This window comes from Lactuca serriola, chromosome 8 (genome assembly GCF_051521515.1).
Source record: "Lactuca serriola cultivar US96UC23 chromosome 8, Lser_US96UC23_V15, whole genome shotgun sequence".
Classification (NCBI taxonomy): domain Eukaryota; kingdom Viridiplantae; phylum Streptophyta; class Magnoliopsida; order Asterales; family Asteraceae; genus Lactuca; species Lactuca serriola.
In genome coordinates, this window is record NC_136415.1 from 115,065,811 (window position 1) to 115,086,537 (window position 20,727).

Consider the following 20,727-nt stretch of genomic DNA (forward strand, 5'->3'; position numbering starts at 1 on the left):
GCTTAAGCTCTTAAGCCCAAACTTCAGATCCATAGACCAAATATGCCTAGGATTCATAAAGTCTCATACTTTATTACTTGGGACGTCCATAAAGCTCTTAATCCAAGGTCTTAATCCATTAAGACCTATCTATATCACATATGAGACAACCAAAGCCCTTGGGACCTCATTTTTCTTACTCAAGACCTCTCCTAAGGTCTAAAAGGACAGCTAATCTCAACCAACTCGAATCATGCATCAAGATGAGGTTTTTGGGACAAGAATGATGTCAAAACTTCACAACACATAGATCTACACAATATGATTGTCAAACCAGAGACTTTTTACCTCAAAAGGGCCTCAGAAGATGATGTCTTTCCAGATCTACAAGCTCGAGTCACTCAACTCCTTCTTTGACAACTTCCTCTTTCTTCTTCTAGACCCTCCTTTGCCAAAACAAGCTTTCCAAGGTCAAACACACCCAACAATGGAGGTGGGACGGTTATCTAGGTTTTCTGAGGATAAGAGAGTGTTTATGGAGGCTAGGGTGGGAACCATTATGTTCCTTATATAGTGGCTGACCTTAAATTTAAGGTTTTTGGATGATAGACGTACGATGGGCGTACATCCAGTATGTTGGGCGTACGTCGAGAGACCTCCGCGTTCCTTTCCTCCATTACGCTGGGCGTACATCCAGCTTATGCTGGGCGTACCCAGCCAAACACGTGCATGCATGCTTGGCATGCATGGGACCCCTTTGCTAAACTTCCCCCTTAGGGACCATTGTTGCCAATATCTTTAATTTACAACATCTCCTCCATCATAAGTCCGTTCCCGTCAAACTCTATATCCACATTAAGGATCGAAACGCCCTTACTCTTGATCTCGGGAACCCATAAATAGATATTTCAAGAACGGGGCGTTACACAAAAATTGATCAAGAAAGAAACATAATGAAAGAATAATGAAAGAATAAAGAAAGAAGTTCCATCTAAAAAAATATAAAAAGCAAGTTGTGATAAAATCTATCTACAGAAAAAGCAACACAAAAGCGAAATCGTCAATTCGGTGGAGAGGGATCAGAATCAAGAAAGAATCATAATAGAAAGAATTAAACAAAAAAAAATGACCAAGAAAAAAGGTTGCATACCTTGAAATCGGCGACAAGTTAGGGAGGCAGTAGGTGGTCGACGACGTGTAGATGAGTCCGCAAGTGATTGGTGATAGGCGGAGGAGGCCACTGGCTGAGGAACGACGATTGAAGCCCTAGTTTTCATTTTTTTTTTTCTGTTCGATGTTTCATTCAAGGAGGCATGGACAAACGTTTTTTTAAACAATAATATTAGTTTTAAATTTAGAATAATACTAATAAGTTAAATATTTTTGAATGTATACTTGAATGGGAAATAGTTTTTTTTCTATAACCCTATTATGGATAAAAACTTAAGTTATGAAATGTTATATCTCTTCTCTATTATAATAAATGAAGATTTTTTTGCACATGTCACACTTTCATTTATTTTGCCAAATATCATTTTATGGTTATTTTGAATTAATTTCTTTTTACATGTCATTTTAAAGGTTTTCCTATTTTATTAAATTTCACATGATATTTTAATGTAATAATTATAGTAATCAATGAGCTTACCTTCTAATTTAAAACTTCTCAAATTAAAGTCCAGGAGTTTCTTTAGTTTATTTATTTAAATTATTTGGTTAAATTTAAAAGATAAAATGACATTTTATATTTAATAATTATTTTTCTTATATTCTTATAAATTCAAAGTTATTAAATACTTAGACATTTATACATTTTTTTAAGTAACTCACAAAATATATGGATCTCACAGCTGGTAAAATTTATTAAAAAAAACATATATATAAAGATGAAATCTTCCAATTTTCTTATAAATCACTAGAATGGGAAATAGTTTTTTTTTTTCTATAACCCTATTATGGATAAAAACTTAAGTTATGAAATGTTATATCTCTTCTCTAATATAATAAATGAAAATTTTTTTGCACATGTCATACTTTCATTTATTTTGTCAAATATCATTTTATGGTTATTTTGAATTAATTTCTTTTTACATGTAATTTTAAAGGTTTTCCTATTTTATTAAATTTTACATGATATTTTAATGTAATAATTATAGTAATTAATGAGCTTACCTTCTAATTTAAAACTTCCAAAATTAAAGTCCATTAGTTTTTATATTTAATAATTATTTTTCTTATTTTCTTATAAATTCAAAGTTATTAAATACTTAGACATTTATATATTTTTTTTTAAGTAACTCACAAAATATATGGATCTCACAGCTAGTAAAATTTATTAAAAAAACATATATATATATAAAGATGAAATCTTCCAATTTTCTTATAAGTCATTTTGTTATAGAGGCGTGTATATATATATATATATATATATATATATATATATATATATATATATATATATATATATATATATATATATATATATATATATATTGCTAAATAAAACCTTATTCCCCTAATTGTTTTGTTTGAGATAAATGAATCTAACAAATAATCGTAAATCATAATCAATCAAAATTTAATCAAAAGCCCATCACGAGAAGCAACAAAGTTTTATCATTAGATCTCGTCTTATCTCACTCTCCCCGTCTCTCTCACGCAGACTCTTCAAAAGGAGAAGTGAAGCCCAACGCCAAAACCGTAAGCTCACCGCTCTCTCCCATACCCGCCGATCTTCTACCGGTAATTCAATCAACATTTTACACGTTTATAATCACTTTTCAGATTATACATGCCTGTTTTTTTGTATAATCGCGTGTGATTTTGGTGTTGTTTAAAAGAAATTCTAGATCTTTCGATTTTTGCAACGGTTAGGGTTTTGGATTTTGATTACTGTAAGTTGATTGAGTAGTTGAGTGTTTGTTTGATTTCATTTATGTTTATATAAAGTATTATTGAATTAGAACGTTAGGTAATACAATGGGGTACAGACGAATACGATGATTGTTTTGGATACCTGAGTTCTGATAAGCGTTTGTTGATAATTTGGTGGCATAAGCCTAGATCTTTAGGTTATCGTAGTTGTTAGGAGTAGGTGATCTGAGCGTAAATGTGATAGATGTTGTTTAGTAGTTGAATTCTTCTTGGTTTACATGTATGCGATCTGACGTCTTTTTCTATCGTTTCTGATAATTTTTCAAAATTGCTTTCAGTTGCTTGACATATTGTATTGGTGAATTTGTTTTCATACAGGGGGTTTGCTTGTGGGAAGTTTTGGTGATTTAGTTGATATTTTTTTCTCAGAAAATAGTGATGGGTAAAGGAGCCCAAAACTATGGGAAGAAAGACAACACAGGCAAAGCTTCAACCTCCGATTCAAATAGTTATGCTGCTTGGGCGAAAGAAACACGTGAATGTGAAGAGAAATATAAGGTGGATAGAGAATATGGTCTATCAGATGCAGAAGTTGAGAAACGATTAGAGATCCATGGGTTGAATGAACTTGAGAAGCATGAAGGACCATCAGTTTTCCGTCTAATTTTAGATCAGTTCAATGACACACTAGTTAGAATCTTACTCGTTGCTGCTGTGATTTCTTTTGTCCTTGCCTGGTATGATGGTGATGAAGGGGGAGAGATGGAGATCACAGCATTCGTAGAGCCTCTGGTAATATTTTTGATACTAATTCTTAACGCGATTGTTGGTGTTTGGCAAGAAAGTAATGCTGAGAAAGCTTTAGAGGCCCTTAAAGAAATTCAATCAGAACACGCAACTGTCATACGTAATGGCAGAAAAGTTACAGGCTTACCCGCAAAAGAACTTGTTCCAGGTGATATTGTGGAGCTTCGTGTAGGGGATAAAGTCCCTGCTGATATGAGGGTCTTAAATCTAATCAGTTCAACACTTAGAATGGAACAGGGCTCTTTAACTGGAGAAAGTGAAGCTGTTAGTAAAACCACCAAACCTGTTGCTGAAGAGACTGATATCCAAGGGAAGAAGTGCATAGTATTTGCAGGGACAACAGTTGTAAATGGGAATTGTATTTGTTTGGTTACAGAAACAGGGATGAATACTGAATTAGGAAAAGTGCATTCCCAGATCCATGAGGCCTCACAGAGTGAAGAAGACACACCATTGAAGAAGAAGTTGAACGAGTTTGGAGACCAATTAACCATGCTGATTGGGATAATCTGTGTTTTGGTTTGGCTTATAAACGTGAAGTACTTTCTCACATGGGAGTATGTTGATGGTTGGCCAACAAATTTCAAATTTTCATTTGAAAAGTGTACTTATTACTTTGAGATAGCTGTAGCATTAGCAGTTGCTGCTATCCCAGAAGGTTTGCCAGCTGTGATTACTACTTGTTTGGCTCTTGGGACCCGTAAGATGGCCCAGAAGAATGCCCTTGTCAGGAAATTACCAAGTGTTGAGACTCTTGGGTGTACCACAGTGATTTGTTCTGATAAAACTGGCACTCTTACCACCAACCAAATGGCTGTGGCTAAGCTTGTTGCTATGGGTCCTAGAGCAAATGCTGTTAGATCTTTTAATGTGGAAGGCTCCACATATAATCCGTTAGATGGAAAAATACAAGATTGGCCAGCTGGCAAAATGGATGCTAACCTTCAAACAATTGCAAAGATTGCTGCTTTGGCTAATGATGCTAGCATTGAGCGATCTGACAAAGGGTATGTTGCTGGTGGAATGCCTACTGAGGCAGCACTAAAGGTACAGTAAACAGTAACTTTAACAAGTCTTGATCTTTATTCCAATTAAACCCACACTTTTTTTAATATATATAACCTGTTTCTATTCTTCAGGTTCTTGTTGAGAAAATGGGACTTCCTGCAGGTTTGGATTCTGGTTCATCTAAAAATTACAACGACCTTATGGGTATGTCACAATGGCTTTCTTCTCTTCTTCTTCTTCTTTTTTAATGTTTTTATGGATATGAGCTAATTTGTTCCTATGTAATGTTGTGAAATAAAGGTTGTTCTCACGCATGGAACCAAAACGAGCACAGGATTGCCACTCTTGAGTTTGATCGTGATAGGAAATCTATGGGGGTTATTGTATCCTCAAACTATGGGAAAAAGTCCCTGCTTGTAAAGGTGAAACAATCTCATATGTTTTTTTCTCATTTTAAAGTCTAATGTTTGTCCAAATGGAAAGTATTAACGAAATAGGTGATAAATTTTTGACAGGGTGCAGTTGAGAACTTGTTAGAAAGAAGCTCCTACATCCAGTTGTCAGATGGGTCTGTTGTTGAACTTGACCAGAAGGCAAAATCAGTAATCTTAGACAGCCTTAATGAATTGTCCTCAAGTGCATTACGTGTATTGGGTTTTGCATACAAAGATGACCCTTCAGAGTTTGCAACATATAATGGGGATGAAGAACATGCTGCTCATAAACTTTTACTCAATCCTGCCTCTTATCCTTTAATCGAAAGTAATCTAACCTTTGCTGGCTTAGCAGGACTTCGGGTAAGCAGTGAATACGTGTCCAAATGACCATTTTACCCTTATATTCTAACAAAAAAATCTCCAGGTTAAGTGTTTAACCCATTAAGTCAAAAAGAAACAAGAAAAGAATTCTAAAGTTTTATTTTCCCAGGATCCTCCTCGTAAAGAGGTGAGGCAAGCAATTGAAGACTGCAGAGAAGCTGGGATTCAAGTAATGGTGATAACAGGAGATAACAAGAATACAGCTGAAGCAATTTGTCGTGAGATAGGTGTATTTGGTCCAAATGAGGATATAAGTTCAAAAAGTATAACAGGGAGACAGTTTATGGAACATCATGACCAAAAAGGTCATTTGGCACAGAAAGGAGGACTGCTTTTTTCTAGGGCTGAGCCACGTCACAAGCAAGAGATTGTAAGGCTGCTAAAGGATGCTGGTGAAGTGGTTGCCATGACTGGTGATGGTGTGAATGATGCACCTGCTTTGAAATTGGCTGATATTGGAATTGCAATGGGCATTGCTGGAACTGAGGTATATCTGCTTTGAAATATTATCTAATTGTAGACATAATTTAATGCCAATCTTTTTGGTTTTTTTTTTTTTCTCCAGGTTGCAAAGGAGGCTGCTGACATGGTTCTGGCTGATGATAATTTTAGCACGATTGTGGCTGCAGTTGGAGAAGGCAGATCCATTTACAACAATATGAAAGCCTTTATCCGGTTAGTTTATCTTAACCAAACACTACCATAGTTGAACGTAGTCTGAAATGAAACTAATTGCATTTTGTCCCACTTGTGTCTGACAGGTATATGATTTCTTCAAATATTGGTGAGGTTGCTAGCATCTTTCTAACTGCTGCCATTGGGATTCCAGAAGGTCTGATTCCAGTTCAGCTTCTATGGGTGAATCTGGTTACGGATGGCCCACCTGCAACAGCCTTGGGTTTTAATCCACCAGACAAATACATCATGAAAAAAGCCCCTCGCAGAAGTGATGATTCCTTGATTAGTCCTTGGATTTTATTCCGATATCTCGTAAGTTTTTAAAACCCTAAGCCTGCATTTGATTTTGAAAAATAATGGAATTGTGATATAAAAATCGAATCGGAAGATTATTAAATGTTGTGTAATTTACCATGTCTTTGTTTGTGTAGGTGATTGGACTTTACGTAGGGTTAGCAACCGTGGGCGTCTTCGTCATTTGGTTCACTCACAACTCTTTCCTGGGCATCGACCTCAGCGGAGACAATCACAGCCTAGTCACCTTCTCCCAGCTCAGAAACTGGGACCAGTGTAAATCATGGGAGAATTTTACCGTTTCGCCCTTCAAAGCCGGTGACCAAGTTTTCAATTTCGATTCCAACCCTTGTGACTACTTCCATACCGGAAAAGTCAAAGCCATGACCCTATCCCTTTCCGTATTGGTCGCAATCGAAATGTTTAATTCCCTAAACGCCCTTTCAGAAGACGAGAGCCTGTTGACCATGCCACCATGGGTCAACCCATGGTTACTTCTTGCAATGTCAATCTCATTTGGGCTTCATTTCTTGATTCTATATGTTCCTTTTCTTGCCCAAGTTTTTGGGATTGTGCCTTTAAGTCTGAATGAGTGGCTGTTGGTGTTGGCGGTTGCTTTGCCTGTTATTTTGATCGATGAGGTCCTTAAGTTTGTGGGTAGGTGGACAATTGGGGCACAAACGAGGGCAAAATCGTCTAAGCACAAGGCAGAGTGAGTGATACCACAAGGTTGGTTCAGTCAGTGAAAACAAAACTTGCTGATATTTCTTATAATGCTCGCAATCTTTAAGACCTGGTATTGTGGCATTGATTTATTATACTAGTTTTGATTTCTGATAGAATTAGAAAACTATTTTTCTTTATGTTTTCAGTATTAGTTTTTGAAACAAAACTGGAACATATTAATACCATGTTCTATCATGTCTTCCTTTGTTGCAATCTTTGTGTGTTGCTTCCCTTTTCTTCTTTTTTGCATTGGTTGCAACTTTCAGTGATAGAAAAACTCAGTTAGAATATGTAACACTTTATGAAACTTAGTGTTTATGAATTTATATAAAAGTAAAGATCATGACATTCAAATGAAACCATAATAATAAGTTGAAGAGTAAAGGACAAATCGGGCCAAATGCAAGAAATGCTAGCATACTTTTCATTTTTAATTTATTATAGCATTGAAATGTTTATTATCTTTTCTTATAACATTGTACATGTGAATTATTTCTAAGTTGAACGTTGTGCTTTCATATATACTCACTGGCTAGACTGTTGAAGATGCAATATTACAATTTAACTTGTAATAATAATATATTATACGTGTTAGATTATTTTGCATTTTATGAAATATTTCAGAACTTTAAAAGAAAATTACTATTTTTTTTAGTAAATTACACGAATGGTCCCTATGGTTTGGGGTAATTTGTGCGTTTGGTCCCTAACTTGTTTTTTTAACTCGGAAGGTCCCTATTGTTTGTTTTTGTTACACATTTGGTCCCTACTATTTGTTTTTGTTACGCACTTGATCCCTGTTCTACCTAAAAATACTATTATTTAAATAGAGAAAAATGTTGAGGTGGGTAAGATAAGATGAGAGGGGTGGAATTTTGGGTGTGTTTATTTAAATAAATAAATAAATCAAGGGAAAAATAGTCATTTTAAGTAAGACAGGGACCAAGCGTGTATCAAAAACAAACAGTAGGGACCTTCCGAGTTAAAAAATTAAGTTAGGGACCAAACGCGTAAATTACCCCAAACCATAGGGACCATTTGTGTAATTTTCTCATTTTTTTTCTTTGTTATAACATCTTGTTTCAGGTTTCTATCATAAGTTCATGCTTTAAATTCATGTTATTTGTGAGGCATCGTGCATTTCAAACTTTTTTTACAGTAAAACGTCATTTCAACAAATTAAACATGTCTTCAAAAATCAACATTTCATGTTTAGATGAGTTAAAACGTGTTTACATAATATATTATTTCATCATACAGGCTTCGACCTCTAGGATAAATACAATGCTAATTTTACATAATATGTTTCACGCAGGCATTAACGTCTGGAATGAATACCATGCTAATTCTATATAGTGCGTCTAATAAACTAAAAGCCCGCCAAAATCAAAATCTGAGCTTATAACTACTCTAAACCAAACTAAGAAGCAAAAAATTTAAGAAAGATAAGAAAATCAAACGCCGTACACATTTCTAATGTGAAAAAGCCCACCCTATTCGAAACTCATTTCTTAATCATAATGTTATTAAATATTTACTAAAATCACCTTATATGAAACCATCATGTCACCCCTTGACTCATCGTTTAGAAAATATCACAAAATAACCATTTAATTAATAAAATAAAAAAAAGGCTCATGAATTCGTTGTTATTTTTTTCTGACTCCTTAACTCACAAATTAAATTTTTTTATGAGCATAACATGTTTTTCACACGTGATATTAGCTAGCGAAAAAATAATTTGTTTTGCAGATATAAAACCGTGAAGTCGATAAATGATTTGTAATGTAAACCAAACTAAATTAAATACAAAGGGTAAATGCATATGCTGATGAAAAATGTTTTAAAAGATAAGAACCTAAAAGCCACGTTCTAATTTTTAGAGTATAAAATAGAGTTTATAGTGGTTCTTCAACCCCACTTTAAATTTTATTGTACACTCTAAAAATAGAATGTGTGAGATGATATAACTTATATTTCAAATTTAGAGTGTGACTATTAATTTCTCTATTTATAAAGGATAAAATAGAATTGGTTGTAACATTAGTATATTCTAAACTCTATATATATTGTAATAACAAAAATGAAGTGGGATTGCTCATGCCCTTCTTATATATATATATATATATATATATATATATATATATATATATATATATATATATATATATATATATATATATATATATATATATATATATATATATATATATATATATATATATATATATATATATAATAAAAATTCAAAGATATTTGAATATAGAACCTGAAAGCCAAACACCTTTATACCAAACACATTAAAATTGACTTTATGTATATGTGTAAGGTATTCATTTTACAAATAACTGAAAATACATTTTTCACAACAAAATGAAAATATGAATAACCCACTCGTGAATTTTCAGGAACTACACTAAAAAAACGCGAAGAATAAATATTGGTTTTAAGAGTTGGAAATATTGAAAAAGTTTGCAAATTCGTAATACTTTTAGTGAAAAAAAAATGTTTGTTTTGTGATATTTTCTGTAGAAAATGATTATGAGATGAGTTTGTTAAAACATCGCAATCAGGGCCAGCCTTAGGGCATGGGCAAGCTGGACGACCGCCCCGGGACTCACCAAATGTAAGGTCAAACCTTGAAATATGATGATGTTTGAAATAAATCTTTCAGCATCAGCGCATATCTCAGCATCAACATCAGCATTTCAGCAGCTCAGTGTATTTAGATTTATTCAGTGCATTGTAACAGATTTTGTATTTATCTTGTTTCCATAGTTAGCGTAAATTAGTTAGCTGGCATATCCCTGATTTATAGGGATTGTCTAGAATAGTAGTATATAATCTTTTGTACCAGTTTGTGAAAGGTAACACCTTTCACAAACCCTAATAGCCGCTTTGTGCACACGATAATCTCTTTGTGAGATTATCTTTCTTAGTGAAAGTTTTTCTTTGTGAATCCTTATTTGTTCTTGTTTACTGTCATTGTTTGATAAATTGATTGATCAAAGGTCTTTTCAATTGGTATCAGAGCAGGTTTCTTTTATCAAACAAATGGCTTCATCTTCTTCTTCGTCAAACTCATCAAATCATCCTTCCGCTAAAATTCCTCCTTTTGATGAAACAAATTTTGTCATGTGGAAAATAAAGGCTCTATATGCTTTAGAGTCAATAGATGAAGACATGTTGGACATCGTCGAAAAGGGTCCATACGTCCCGATGTATCAGCCTTTGAAAAACAACGTTCCTGATGGTGCTATGAAGAAAACGCCTAGAGAAAACTGGACGACAGATGACAAAAGAAAAAATGGTCTAGATGTTCGTGCTCGTGCTGCAATCAGCTACGCTTTGCCATACAATATCTTCGGGCTGGTTCAAAATTGCATCTCAGCAAAAGAGATGATGGATACTCTGACTGTATCTTTTGAAGGCACTGAAGAAGTCAAGGCTACTCAAATAAATGATCTTAACAGAAGGTATGAACATTTTTTTGCAAAGTAAGGTGAAACTTTGACTCAAACCTTTAACAGGTTCAATACTCTTGTTAATGATCTGCGGAGATTAGATCAGTTGAAGCATAGAACTGTTCTAGTGCAGAAGTTTTTGGATTCTCTGGGTGCAGGTTGGGAGAACCATGTTGATGTGCTGAAAAATAGTGAGAAGATCAACACTATGGACTTACAAAGTCTCTATGGAAACCTTCGATACTATGAGGAATCCAAGCTTCAGAGAAAGGAGCTGATGAAGAATTCTCAGCATGAATCATCTGTAGCTTTGTTCTCAAACAAAAAGCTGGTGTCAGATTCAGACATTGACAGCCATTCATACACTGATTCCTCTAAAACCGACACTGATGATCTTGAAAAGGTAGTGGCTAGTGCAGCTTTGATTGTAAAGACTTTTGAGAAATCAGGCCGAAACTTCTCAAAGTTTCAGAAGAAGATGGGTGGAAAGTTTTCAAAAAGATCAGAAGCTGATAAAAAGCATGGTACTGATAAGAAAGGGAAAGCTCAGTGCTTTAACTGTGGAAGCACTGGTCATTTTGCAAAGGAATGTAAACAAAGAACCCAAAGCTCGGATGAATACTGGAAGCAGAAGTACAACAAGCTGATTGAGAAACTGAAAGCAGAGAACTTGGAACATAAAGTTCTTGTTGCTGAAGAAGAAAAATGGAAGACTGATGAGGAGTCATCAGATGATGAAGTCAAGTGTCTGATGGTAAAGATAGAAGACACTGATGTTTCTGAAAAAGGCACAAGTACATTTGATGTTGATATGTCTGATGCAGTTGAAAACTCCAGGAAGCACAACTCTGACTCTCCTTCAATGTATCAGGTCAAAAACTTTGTTTCCTATTCAATGAATGAAAAAATCAGAATGTTTGAGTATTTGGGTGTTATTAATTCTAAGCAGAATCAAACAATAAGGGATTTGCAAAATCAACTTGATCTTCTTAAAACTGAAATATCCATGAAAAATAACATTATTGACTCCACTCAAGAAAATCTTAGAATCACTAGTTTGTCAAACTCATCTTTGTCTGCTGAAATTGATAATGTTAAAAATCTTTTGATCAAAGAACAAACTGTGCTTCAAACTTGGGCAAAATCTCACAAAAATGTTAATTATATTATTTCTGCTCAAATTCCACATTCATGTGAGAAAATTCTCGGGGGTAATTTTGCAGAAACTGAAAAGGTTTTTAAATCTCAAGAAAAAAAAATCTGAATTTTACTCCATGAATGAGATGAAAAACAGTTTCAAAAACAAGTTTGTCAGTAACTCCTTTATTAATCAGAGTCTAATTGATGAATACTGTGTTACTAACTCTAATGGTGTCACTGAGTGCAATGTTGAAATTACTGGAATTGATCCAACCTCTTACCCTGCACATCTTGTAAGACCAACTCCTCTCACTGAGAATATTATTGCCTTCCCTATCTCTAATGGAGTGTTTCACGCTGTTCATGAACAACTTAAGGACTTTCCTGATTGCAATGCATTTGTGAATAAGTCCAAATCAGACATTGATGATAGCTCATCATCTATCACTGATCATAATTTGTCTGACACTGAATTCAGTTGTGATTCAATGATAAACAAAAGGACACAAAGCTCTCTTGGTGAATCTTACAAGTCAAAATGTGTAAAGTTCAAAAAATTGCTCACCAAGAAGAACTTTGGTACTAGAGTTTGTTACAGATGTGGTGATACCTCTCATAAGATCAGTGAATGTTCATTTGATAAATTATCTTTAAGAGCTGATAATATTAAAGTTAGAAATGAAAAATGGACTCTTAAGTCAAATTCTTTAAACTGTCTTCCTAAGGAGTGTTATAACCTATTATCAAATAACTTTGTGAATGACCCATCCTCGAATGGGTCAGTATGTTCTAACTAGTTTCTCAGCACTGCAGGGTCAGGAGCATCTTTGGTACTTAGATAGTGGTTGCTCAAGACATATGACAGGATCCAAGTCTCTCCTGGAAGACTATGTCAAGAAAACTAGTCCTACAGTTACATACGGAGACAATGGAAAGGGTTTCACTAAAGGATATGGAAATATCAAGTGCAATAACGTAGTTTTTCAAAACGTTTCATATGTAAAGGGTCTCAAACACAATCTCATCTCAATCAGTCAATTGTGTGATGCTGACTATGAAGTTCACTTTACAAAGAAGGAAGGAAGAGTTGTCAACACTGACAAGAACATCGTACTTTCTGCAAGTAGAAAAGATGATATATATGTTCTTGATATGTTCTCATGTGACAAGGCGCTGATGCAATGCTTCTTTACAAAGTCTCAAACCAATCTCAACTGGATTTGGCACAAAAGGTTTTCTCATCTGAACTTCAAGAATCTATCCAAAATATCCAATCAAGATCTAGTTAGAGGTCTCCCAAAATTCAGCGTTGTTAAAGACAAGATGTGCTCAGCTTGTGAACAAGGAAAACAAACCAAGTCATCTTTCAAACCCAAGTTATGTTCCGGTATATTTGTTCCTCTTCATTTACTCCACATGGACTTGTTCGGACCTATTCTTGTCCGTTCTCTAGGTGGAAACAAGTATACTCTAGTGGTTGTGGATGAGTTCACTCGATTTACATGGGTGGTTTTCCTAAAGAAGAAGAGTCATGTTGCACAAGAAATCATCTCACTGATTCGTAAAAATGAGACACTGACAGGTCTCAAAGTTAAGCAGCTAAGAAGTGATCATGGCACTGAGTTCCGGAATTCAACTCTTGAAGAATTTTGTGATCATAAAGGCATTGGGCAAAACTTCTCAGCTCCTCGTACTCCTCAACAAAATGGAGTTGCTGAACGAAGAAATAGAACACTGATTGAGGCAGGAAGGACCTTAATGATTCATGTTGGTCTTCCTATGTCGTTTTGGGCTGAAGCTGTCAATACAACGTGCTTTACTCAGAATCGATCTCTAATTCACAGGATGCACAAGAAGACACCATATGAAATGTTGAAAGGTCGAATGCCAGACGTATCCTTTTTTCACATGTTCGGATGTATTTGTTATATTCTTAATCAGCGTGACCCAAGATCAAAATTTGAACCTAAGGCTGACAAAGGTATTTTTGTTGGGTACTCATCTATTTCAAAGGCTTTTCATGTTTTTCATATGAACAGGCAGTGCATTGAAGAATCCATTCATGTGAAGTTTGATGAGGAATCATATACTGATGAAAAAGTCACTCATTCTTCCTCTATTTTTCAAGAGCTTCTCTCTTGCCCATATGATGAAGTTCCTCATGCTGAAGATGAAGCTACTATTTCTGATTCTATCGTTTCAGTTCCAAGTTCCTTGAATCAAGATACTGCAACCAGATCATCAAATAATTCATTAGGTGCTGATGAAACCCTTGAAGCTGAAGATTCTCCTGCAACTGATAACTCCTCGGTGTCAAATTCATTGGAATCAGGATCAGTTTCTGAACATCGATATCACCATGTTGATCAAATTATTGGGAATATTCATGATGGTGTCCGAACCAGATCTCGTGTATCTAATAATTTTTGCATGTATGTTAATTTCGTTTCAATGATCTTACTTGACAAGATACACTCAGCTCTTCAAGATGCTGACTGGATTAAAGCCATGCAAGAAGAACTGAATGAGTTTGAAAGGCACAAGGTTTGGACTCTTGTTCCAAGACCATCAGGAAAGACCATCACCGGAACTCGCTGGGTCTATCGCAACAAGGTTGATAAAGATGGAATCATTACTCGCAACAAGGCAAGGCTTGTCGCTCAAGGGTTTACTCAAATTGAATCCATCGACTACGGGGAAACCTTTGCTCCAGTTGATCGCATTGAAGCAATCAGATTGTTTCTCGCATACGCATCCTACATGAATTTCATTGTTTATCAGATGGATGTGAAAACAGCATTTCTTCATGGTGTGTTGGAAGAAGAAGTATTCCTTAATCAGCCCCCAGGCTTCGTTGACAAAGATCACCCGGATTATGTGTACCGATTAGACAAAGCTGTTTATGGACTGAAGCAAGCACCCAGGGCTTGGTATGAGATGCTGACAACGTATCTTCTTGAAAATGGATACAGACGAGGAGCAATCAACAATACTCTCTTCATCAAAAACAAAGGCTCATACATGATTCTTGTTCAAATCTATGTCGATGACATCATTTTTGGTTCTCTAAATGAGAAACTAAGCAAGGAATTTGCATAGATCATGTCTCAAAGGTTCGAAATGAGCATGATGGGGAAGATGACCTTTTTCTTAGGTCTTGAAGTTCAGCAACAAAGATCGGGTATTTCTATCTGCCAAAGTAAATATATTTCTGACCTGCTTGTTAAGTATTCTCTCAGTGACTGTAAACCAGCCTCTACTCCAGTGTCCAAGACTGATAAGATGCACGCTGATCCAACTGGCACTGATGTCAATCACTCTCTATATCGAGGAATGATTGGATCTCTTTTGTATATCACGGCAAGTCGTCCTGATATCATGTTTGGAACCATTCTCTGTGCTCGATTCCAAGCTAATCCCAAGGAATCTCATCTCATGGTCGTCAAACGTATTTTTCGATACTTGAAAGGGACTCATAACTTAGCACTATGGTATCCTCGCGACTCAGCATTTGAACTTTTTGGATACACTGATTCAGACTATGCAGGATGCAACTTAGACAAAAAGAGTACGTCAGGTGGATGTCATTTCCTTGGAAATCGTCTCATCAGCTGGTCTAGCAAGAAGCAAACATCAGTAGCCATCTCGACTGCAGAAGCTGAGTATGTTGCAGCTGGGAAATGTTGTGCTCAGCTCTTATGGATTCAAAATCAGCTTCTAGACTATGGGATCAAGTTCTCAAAAACTCCCATATATTGTGATAACACCAGTGCCATTCAAATCACACAAAACCCTGTCCAGCACTCAAAGACAAAGCATATCGAAATCAGACATCACTTCATCAGAGATAATGTTGAGAAGGGCAAGGTTGTTCTTGAACATGTCAAGACTTCAGAACAATTAGCTGATATCTTCACCAAGGCACTGGATTCTCAAACAACTGCTTACATTATTGGAGAACTTGGAATGATTACTTTGTAATTAATTTTGCTGATTAATTTTTGCTAATGTTTGGTATTGTCTTATAAGCTGATGTACATTGTGCTGATGATGACATGCTGGTGATATTTGCATACTGAGTACTTGGTTTGATCTCCTATCTTTCTCTCTTCTTCAACTCTTCTAAACTAAAGTTGAATGATTCACTGTATTAAACCATACACTGATAACAACTTGAAACTCTTTGCCGATGGTTAGATCAAAAACACCAAGATCTATCACACGCAACTATCTCTTCTCACCAATCTTACACTGATTCCGTGATTCAATGTGACAAAACACACGCTGATGATAATCTAACAATCTTTGCCGATGGTTAGATCAAAACACCAAGATCTATCACACGCAACTATCTCTTCTTACCAATCTTACACTGATTCCGTGATTCAGTGTGACAAAACACACGCTGATGAAAATCTAACAATCTTTTCCGATGGTTAGATCAAAACACCAAGATCTATCACACGCAACTATCTCTTCTTACCAATCTTACACTGATTTCGTGATTCAGTGTGACAAAACACACGCTGATGAGAATTTAACAATCTTTGCCGATGGTTAGACCAAAACACCAAGGTTTATCACACGCAACAATCCTCTCTTTGCCTTCTTCTCATTCAGTATCTAATGATTCAGTAAGATAAACCACTCACTGATAAAGACACGACACTCTGTGCCGATGGTTAGATAATACAACTAGTATCTATCACACGCACCAACCTCCTTGCTAGCCTTAATCAAGCAAGTTGTACTTTGAATTGACGGAGACCCATCCTCAGCATGTAACTTTTGAGACACTGATCTCAGCGCTTCCGCAGACACTGATTGTCGTTTCATCTTCTGTCCAACGACTCTTTTTTACCCAACGGCTATTTTCTGATTTGACAGGTTGTTACAATACGCAGTTATTTTTGAAGAAGATAATCATTGCCTTTTAAAAAGCCCGTTTAGTTCCATATTTAAACTTCTTTCCACCCCTATTTCAAACTTTCCTTCCACAATTTAAATTTCCTTCTCTTATATTCAAAACCCTATAATCCTAAAACTCCTTAATGGCGGCATCTCTATTCACTTTCTCCTCTACTTCACGAAGGGTAATCCCTGCCCTAAACTCTCCTCCTCTTCCAATATACATCAAAGCCACCAACGTTGTTTTCAACCCTGATATTCCAGATGTTCATCGAGGTCTTGGACTCGATGATTTCGTTAATTTCTTAGCCTCCTGCCGCCTCCGATACGCCATCAGTGACATTCCATCAGAGTTCTTCCCTGAACAAGTTTGTGAGTTCTACTACACCGCAAACAGTCAATGATGAAAACAATGTCATCACCGAGACTATTGGCCGTGGAAGACACTCTGTCTTTATTACCACTGAACTCCTCAGTGTTGCACTCAGGTTACCAATCTTTGAACGCTTCTCTGAACTTCCTCCTATTGAACGTTGTCGACGTCTATTCGATCAACTGGGATATGATCACTCAAAGGCTGGTGCTCAATCAGCTCTTATTCTGCGTCAATGTATGACCCCAGGATGGAAATTCTTCACTGGTGCTCTGTGCAAATGTGTGGGTCATAAGTCTCAAAGTGTTGATCAACTGAGCACTTATGAGCAACAAGTCGTCTGCTCACTTCTTCTCAATAAAAGACTTGATTATGGGGGTTTATTCTTTGATCAACTTGTTCAACTTCTTCGTGCAAATGTACGCGCTGATCACGTTCCCTTTCCACGTTAGATTGCTCTTGTGCTCAATAAATTCTTTGTTGCAGATTACTTCTCACACCCTGGAAATCCCATCCAATGCCCTCGCATGTCAATTCGAATGTATCAAGATGATCCGTTGGATACTGACATCGGCATCTCTGATAGGATGAGAGAATGGATTGCAAATCCATACACTGTTCCTTCACTCACCGCTGATACTGATGAAGGAGCTGATGGTAACCATGCAGATCATGCCGTTCAAGAGGCTGAACCGCATGATGGTGGTCATTTCTCCCCTCAACTCTCTCATCATACAGTCTCTGCCACTGAGAAAGTTCACTCCGCTCAAGAGGAACCACTGATTCTGGGGGAGCAACCATTTCAGGGGGAGCATCCCTCCCAGGGGGGAATCTACCCAAGGGGGACCAACCTTCTCAGGGGATGCAACCACACTCACAAGCAGCTCTAGGTACTTCATTCCTTCAAATTCCGGCCTCAACATTTAATGAACTTCTGACACTGACTCGGGACATGAGTCAGCGTCTTCTACGCATTGAGGCTGATGTTCATCAGCTAAAGAAAGTTCTCTTGCATACTCCTTCCTCTAGCCCCCAAACTGATGATGCTCAAAAAGGGGGAGATACTGATACTGATGATAATGCTGATGATGATGATAATGATACTGATGATAATGTTGATGATGATGATAATGCTGATAATGATGATAATGCTGATGATGATGATAATGTTGATGATGATCCAAAAGAGAGAGACACCGAACATGTTGACAACACCTTTGTTCAGACTGAATCACCAAAGCCGATGCATGAGTCTGACTCTGCGGAGCCTAATAGTCCAGCAGCTACTGAAAAGCTTGTTGAAGATAGTGAGCATGATGATGAACAAGATGATGAATGTCAAATACTAGATATGAACTTCATTGATCCCTTTATTCCAGTCCAAGAAGAAGATTCATATGATCTTGATAATGAATCTCAAAGGCCAGACATGAAATTCGTTGATCCCATTGTTGATTCCATTATTCCGGTCCAAGGAGAAGATTCAGACGTTGCTAGTGAAGATTCTCATCCGCTATCTCGCAAGCGCAAGGCAGCAGATACTGACTTGGCTCCTTCACACACTGATACTTCTTTGTCTTGCAAGAAACCCAAGTCCATAGTCAGTATATCAAATTTGGCGGTTGAATGGAACATGTCTCCTGATCAAGTTAAACAAATTCTTGATGAATCCAATCAAGGTCAGCTTCTAAAGAACATTGCTCAAGCTGATGAATCACTCATTCAACATAAACTTCAGGCCAAAGGATCTTTTGAAGCTCAGATGCAGAAATTCTTGGAATTTCAGTCCAAATCTCAATCTTCTCAGCCTCCTCCTAGCAACAGTAAGCCTAAGACTGATAGTGTTCTAGACAGGATTGATCGAAAGAGGTTTGAAGATGTTATTAGACGATGAGTGTGTAGTTATAAAATCATCAAAGTTAAAGCTTCCAAACCACGCAATGAGAAAATTCTTACGTTGCTGATTACTCGTCAAGGTCCACAACATTCATACACTGAAGTTGTCAAGAGGGATGAGCTGATCAAATATGGATATTCTGAATGGATGGAATTACTTGAATTAGCATCCAAGCAAACCTCAACTCACTCCTCTGAACTGACATGTGCTCTTCATCTGCTGATCAAGAAAGTTCAGCATTTGGACCTTGTTCCTAAAGAACGACCACAGCATAAAGGCCAAAGTCATCTGTTCCTAGAATTCTAAGAACCAAATTTCAAGTTGACAGTGAAGATGTGTTGGTTCTGAACTTTGGTGCTGGTGGAATAAACAACTCTCTTCCTATCGGTGTTGACCCAGTTCAACATAAATTTATCTCAGTTCCTGAACACGGGATGTTCTATCTCGACAAAAACAGAAAAATGTGTTTTCAGCGAACTGTTGAGATTCCAAGGGCTCCAACCACTCATCTCGTTGGATTAAGGCAAATGTGCATGAGTCATAAAGATCTCTCCGGAGAGTTTCACATCCTTATTGCTATGGAGCTGCTGAATAGAAGACAGGAGTTGCTGGATAGTCCTTACTGGCCAGTAAAAATAGAAGCTGAAGCTGAGTATGAAGAGTTCTTGTCCAGAGGTGTTCTAATTTAGTTGGTTTTGAACATCATCATATTGGGGGATATTGTAAGGTCAAACCTTGAAATATGATGATGTTTGAAATAAATCTTTCAGCATCAGCGCATATCTCAGCATCAACATCAACATTTCAGCAGCTCAGTGTATTTAGATTTATTCAGTGCATTGTAACAGATTTTGTATTTATCTTGTTTCCATAGTTAGCGTAAATTAGTTAGCTGGCATATCCCTGATTTATAGGGATTGTCTAGAATAGTAATATATAATCTTTTGTATCAGTTTGTGAAAGGTAACACCTTTCACAAACCCTAATAGCCGCTTTGTGCACACGATAATCTCTTTGTGAGATTATCTTTCTTAGTGAAAGTTTTTCTTTGTGAATCCTTATTTGTTCTTGTTTACTGTCATTGTTTGATAAATTGATTGATCTAAGGTCTTTTCACCAAAACTAGGACCCCTTCGAGTTACGATTATTGTGTGTGTGTGTGTGTATATATATATATATATATATATAGTTTTAGATGATATAAAATATAATATGCAATACATAACAAAAGATTGTTGCAGTTCAGATGGTTGAGACCTTAGACTTTTGATTATTGAGGTATTGAGTTTGAATTTTGCAACATTAGAATTTTTTCATATTTTACTTAACATAGATATTTTGTGTGTCTTTCCAGGAGATGACGTTTCATTTTTCAAGAAGCAAGTAAATGTTGGATTGGGTGTCTAAGTTCATAACTATTTATGGGATGTACTTGACCCGATTAACATGGTCCATTTGACATTGCAATACTTAGATAAACTAAATGAGATAAATGACACTTAAAGATTATTAATATATTATAAGTTATAATATATTAATAATATTATTTAATTAGTATTGAACAAAGAATTAATTTGTAATTAATTAAGTGATCAAAAAGAGACTAATTAAATATATGAGGTTGATTGTGTAAATAATCTATTCTTATATAGTGGGCTAATGATCCATGGTTTGTATGGATTTGGCTAAAACCCATAAGGTGCTCCATGGATAATTCATGGAGGTTACAAACCCATGGATCATGGAATATGAAAAGTCATG

At 36.1% G+C, this 20,727-nt stretch overlaps 1 protein-coding gene across 1 annotated transcript; it reads left to right on the forward strand.

The window, feature by feature from the left end:
* The first annotated feature begins 2,567 nt into the window (after positions 1 to 2,567).
* On the forward strand, positions 2,568 to 7,397 carry LOC145070255 (calcium-transporting ATPase 4, endoplasmic reticulum-type-like). The gene is made up of 9 exons (XM_079017192.1): positions 2,568 to 2,721; positions 3,232 to 4,707; positions 4,800 to 4,872; positions 4,969 to 5,090; positions 5,184 to 5,465; positions 5,596 to 5,973; positions 6,052 to 6,161; positions 6,248 to 6,476; positions 6,596 to 7,397. Exons 2-9 carry the CDS (start codon positions 3,292 to 3,294, stop codon positions 7,172 to 7,174), a joined length of 3,189 nt encoding a protein of 1,062 aa, XP_078873318.1. The 5' UTR covers positions 2,568 to 2,721; positions 3,232 to 3,291; the 3' UTR covers positions 7,175 to 7,397.
* The last annotated feature ends 13,330 nt before the right edge of the window (positions 7,398 to 20,727 follow it).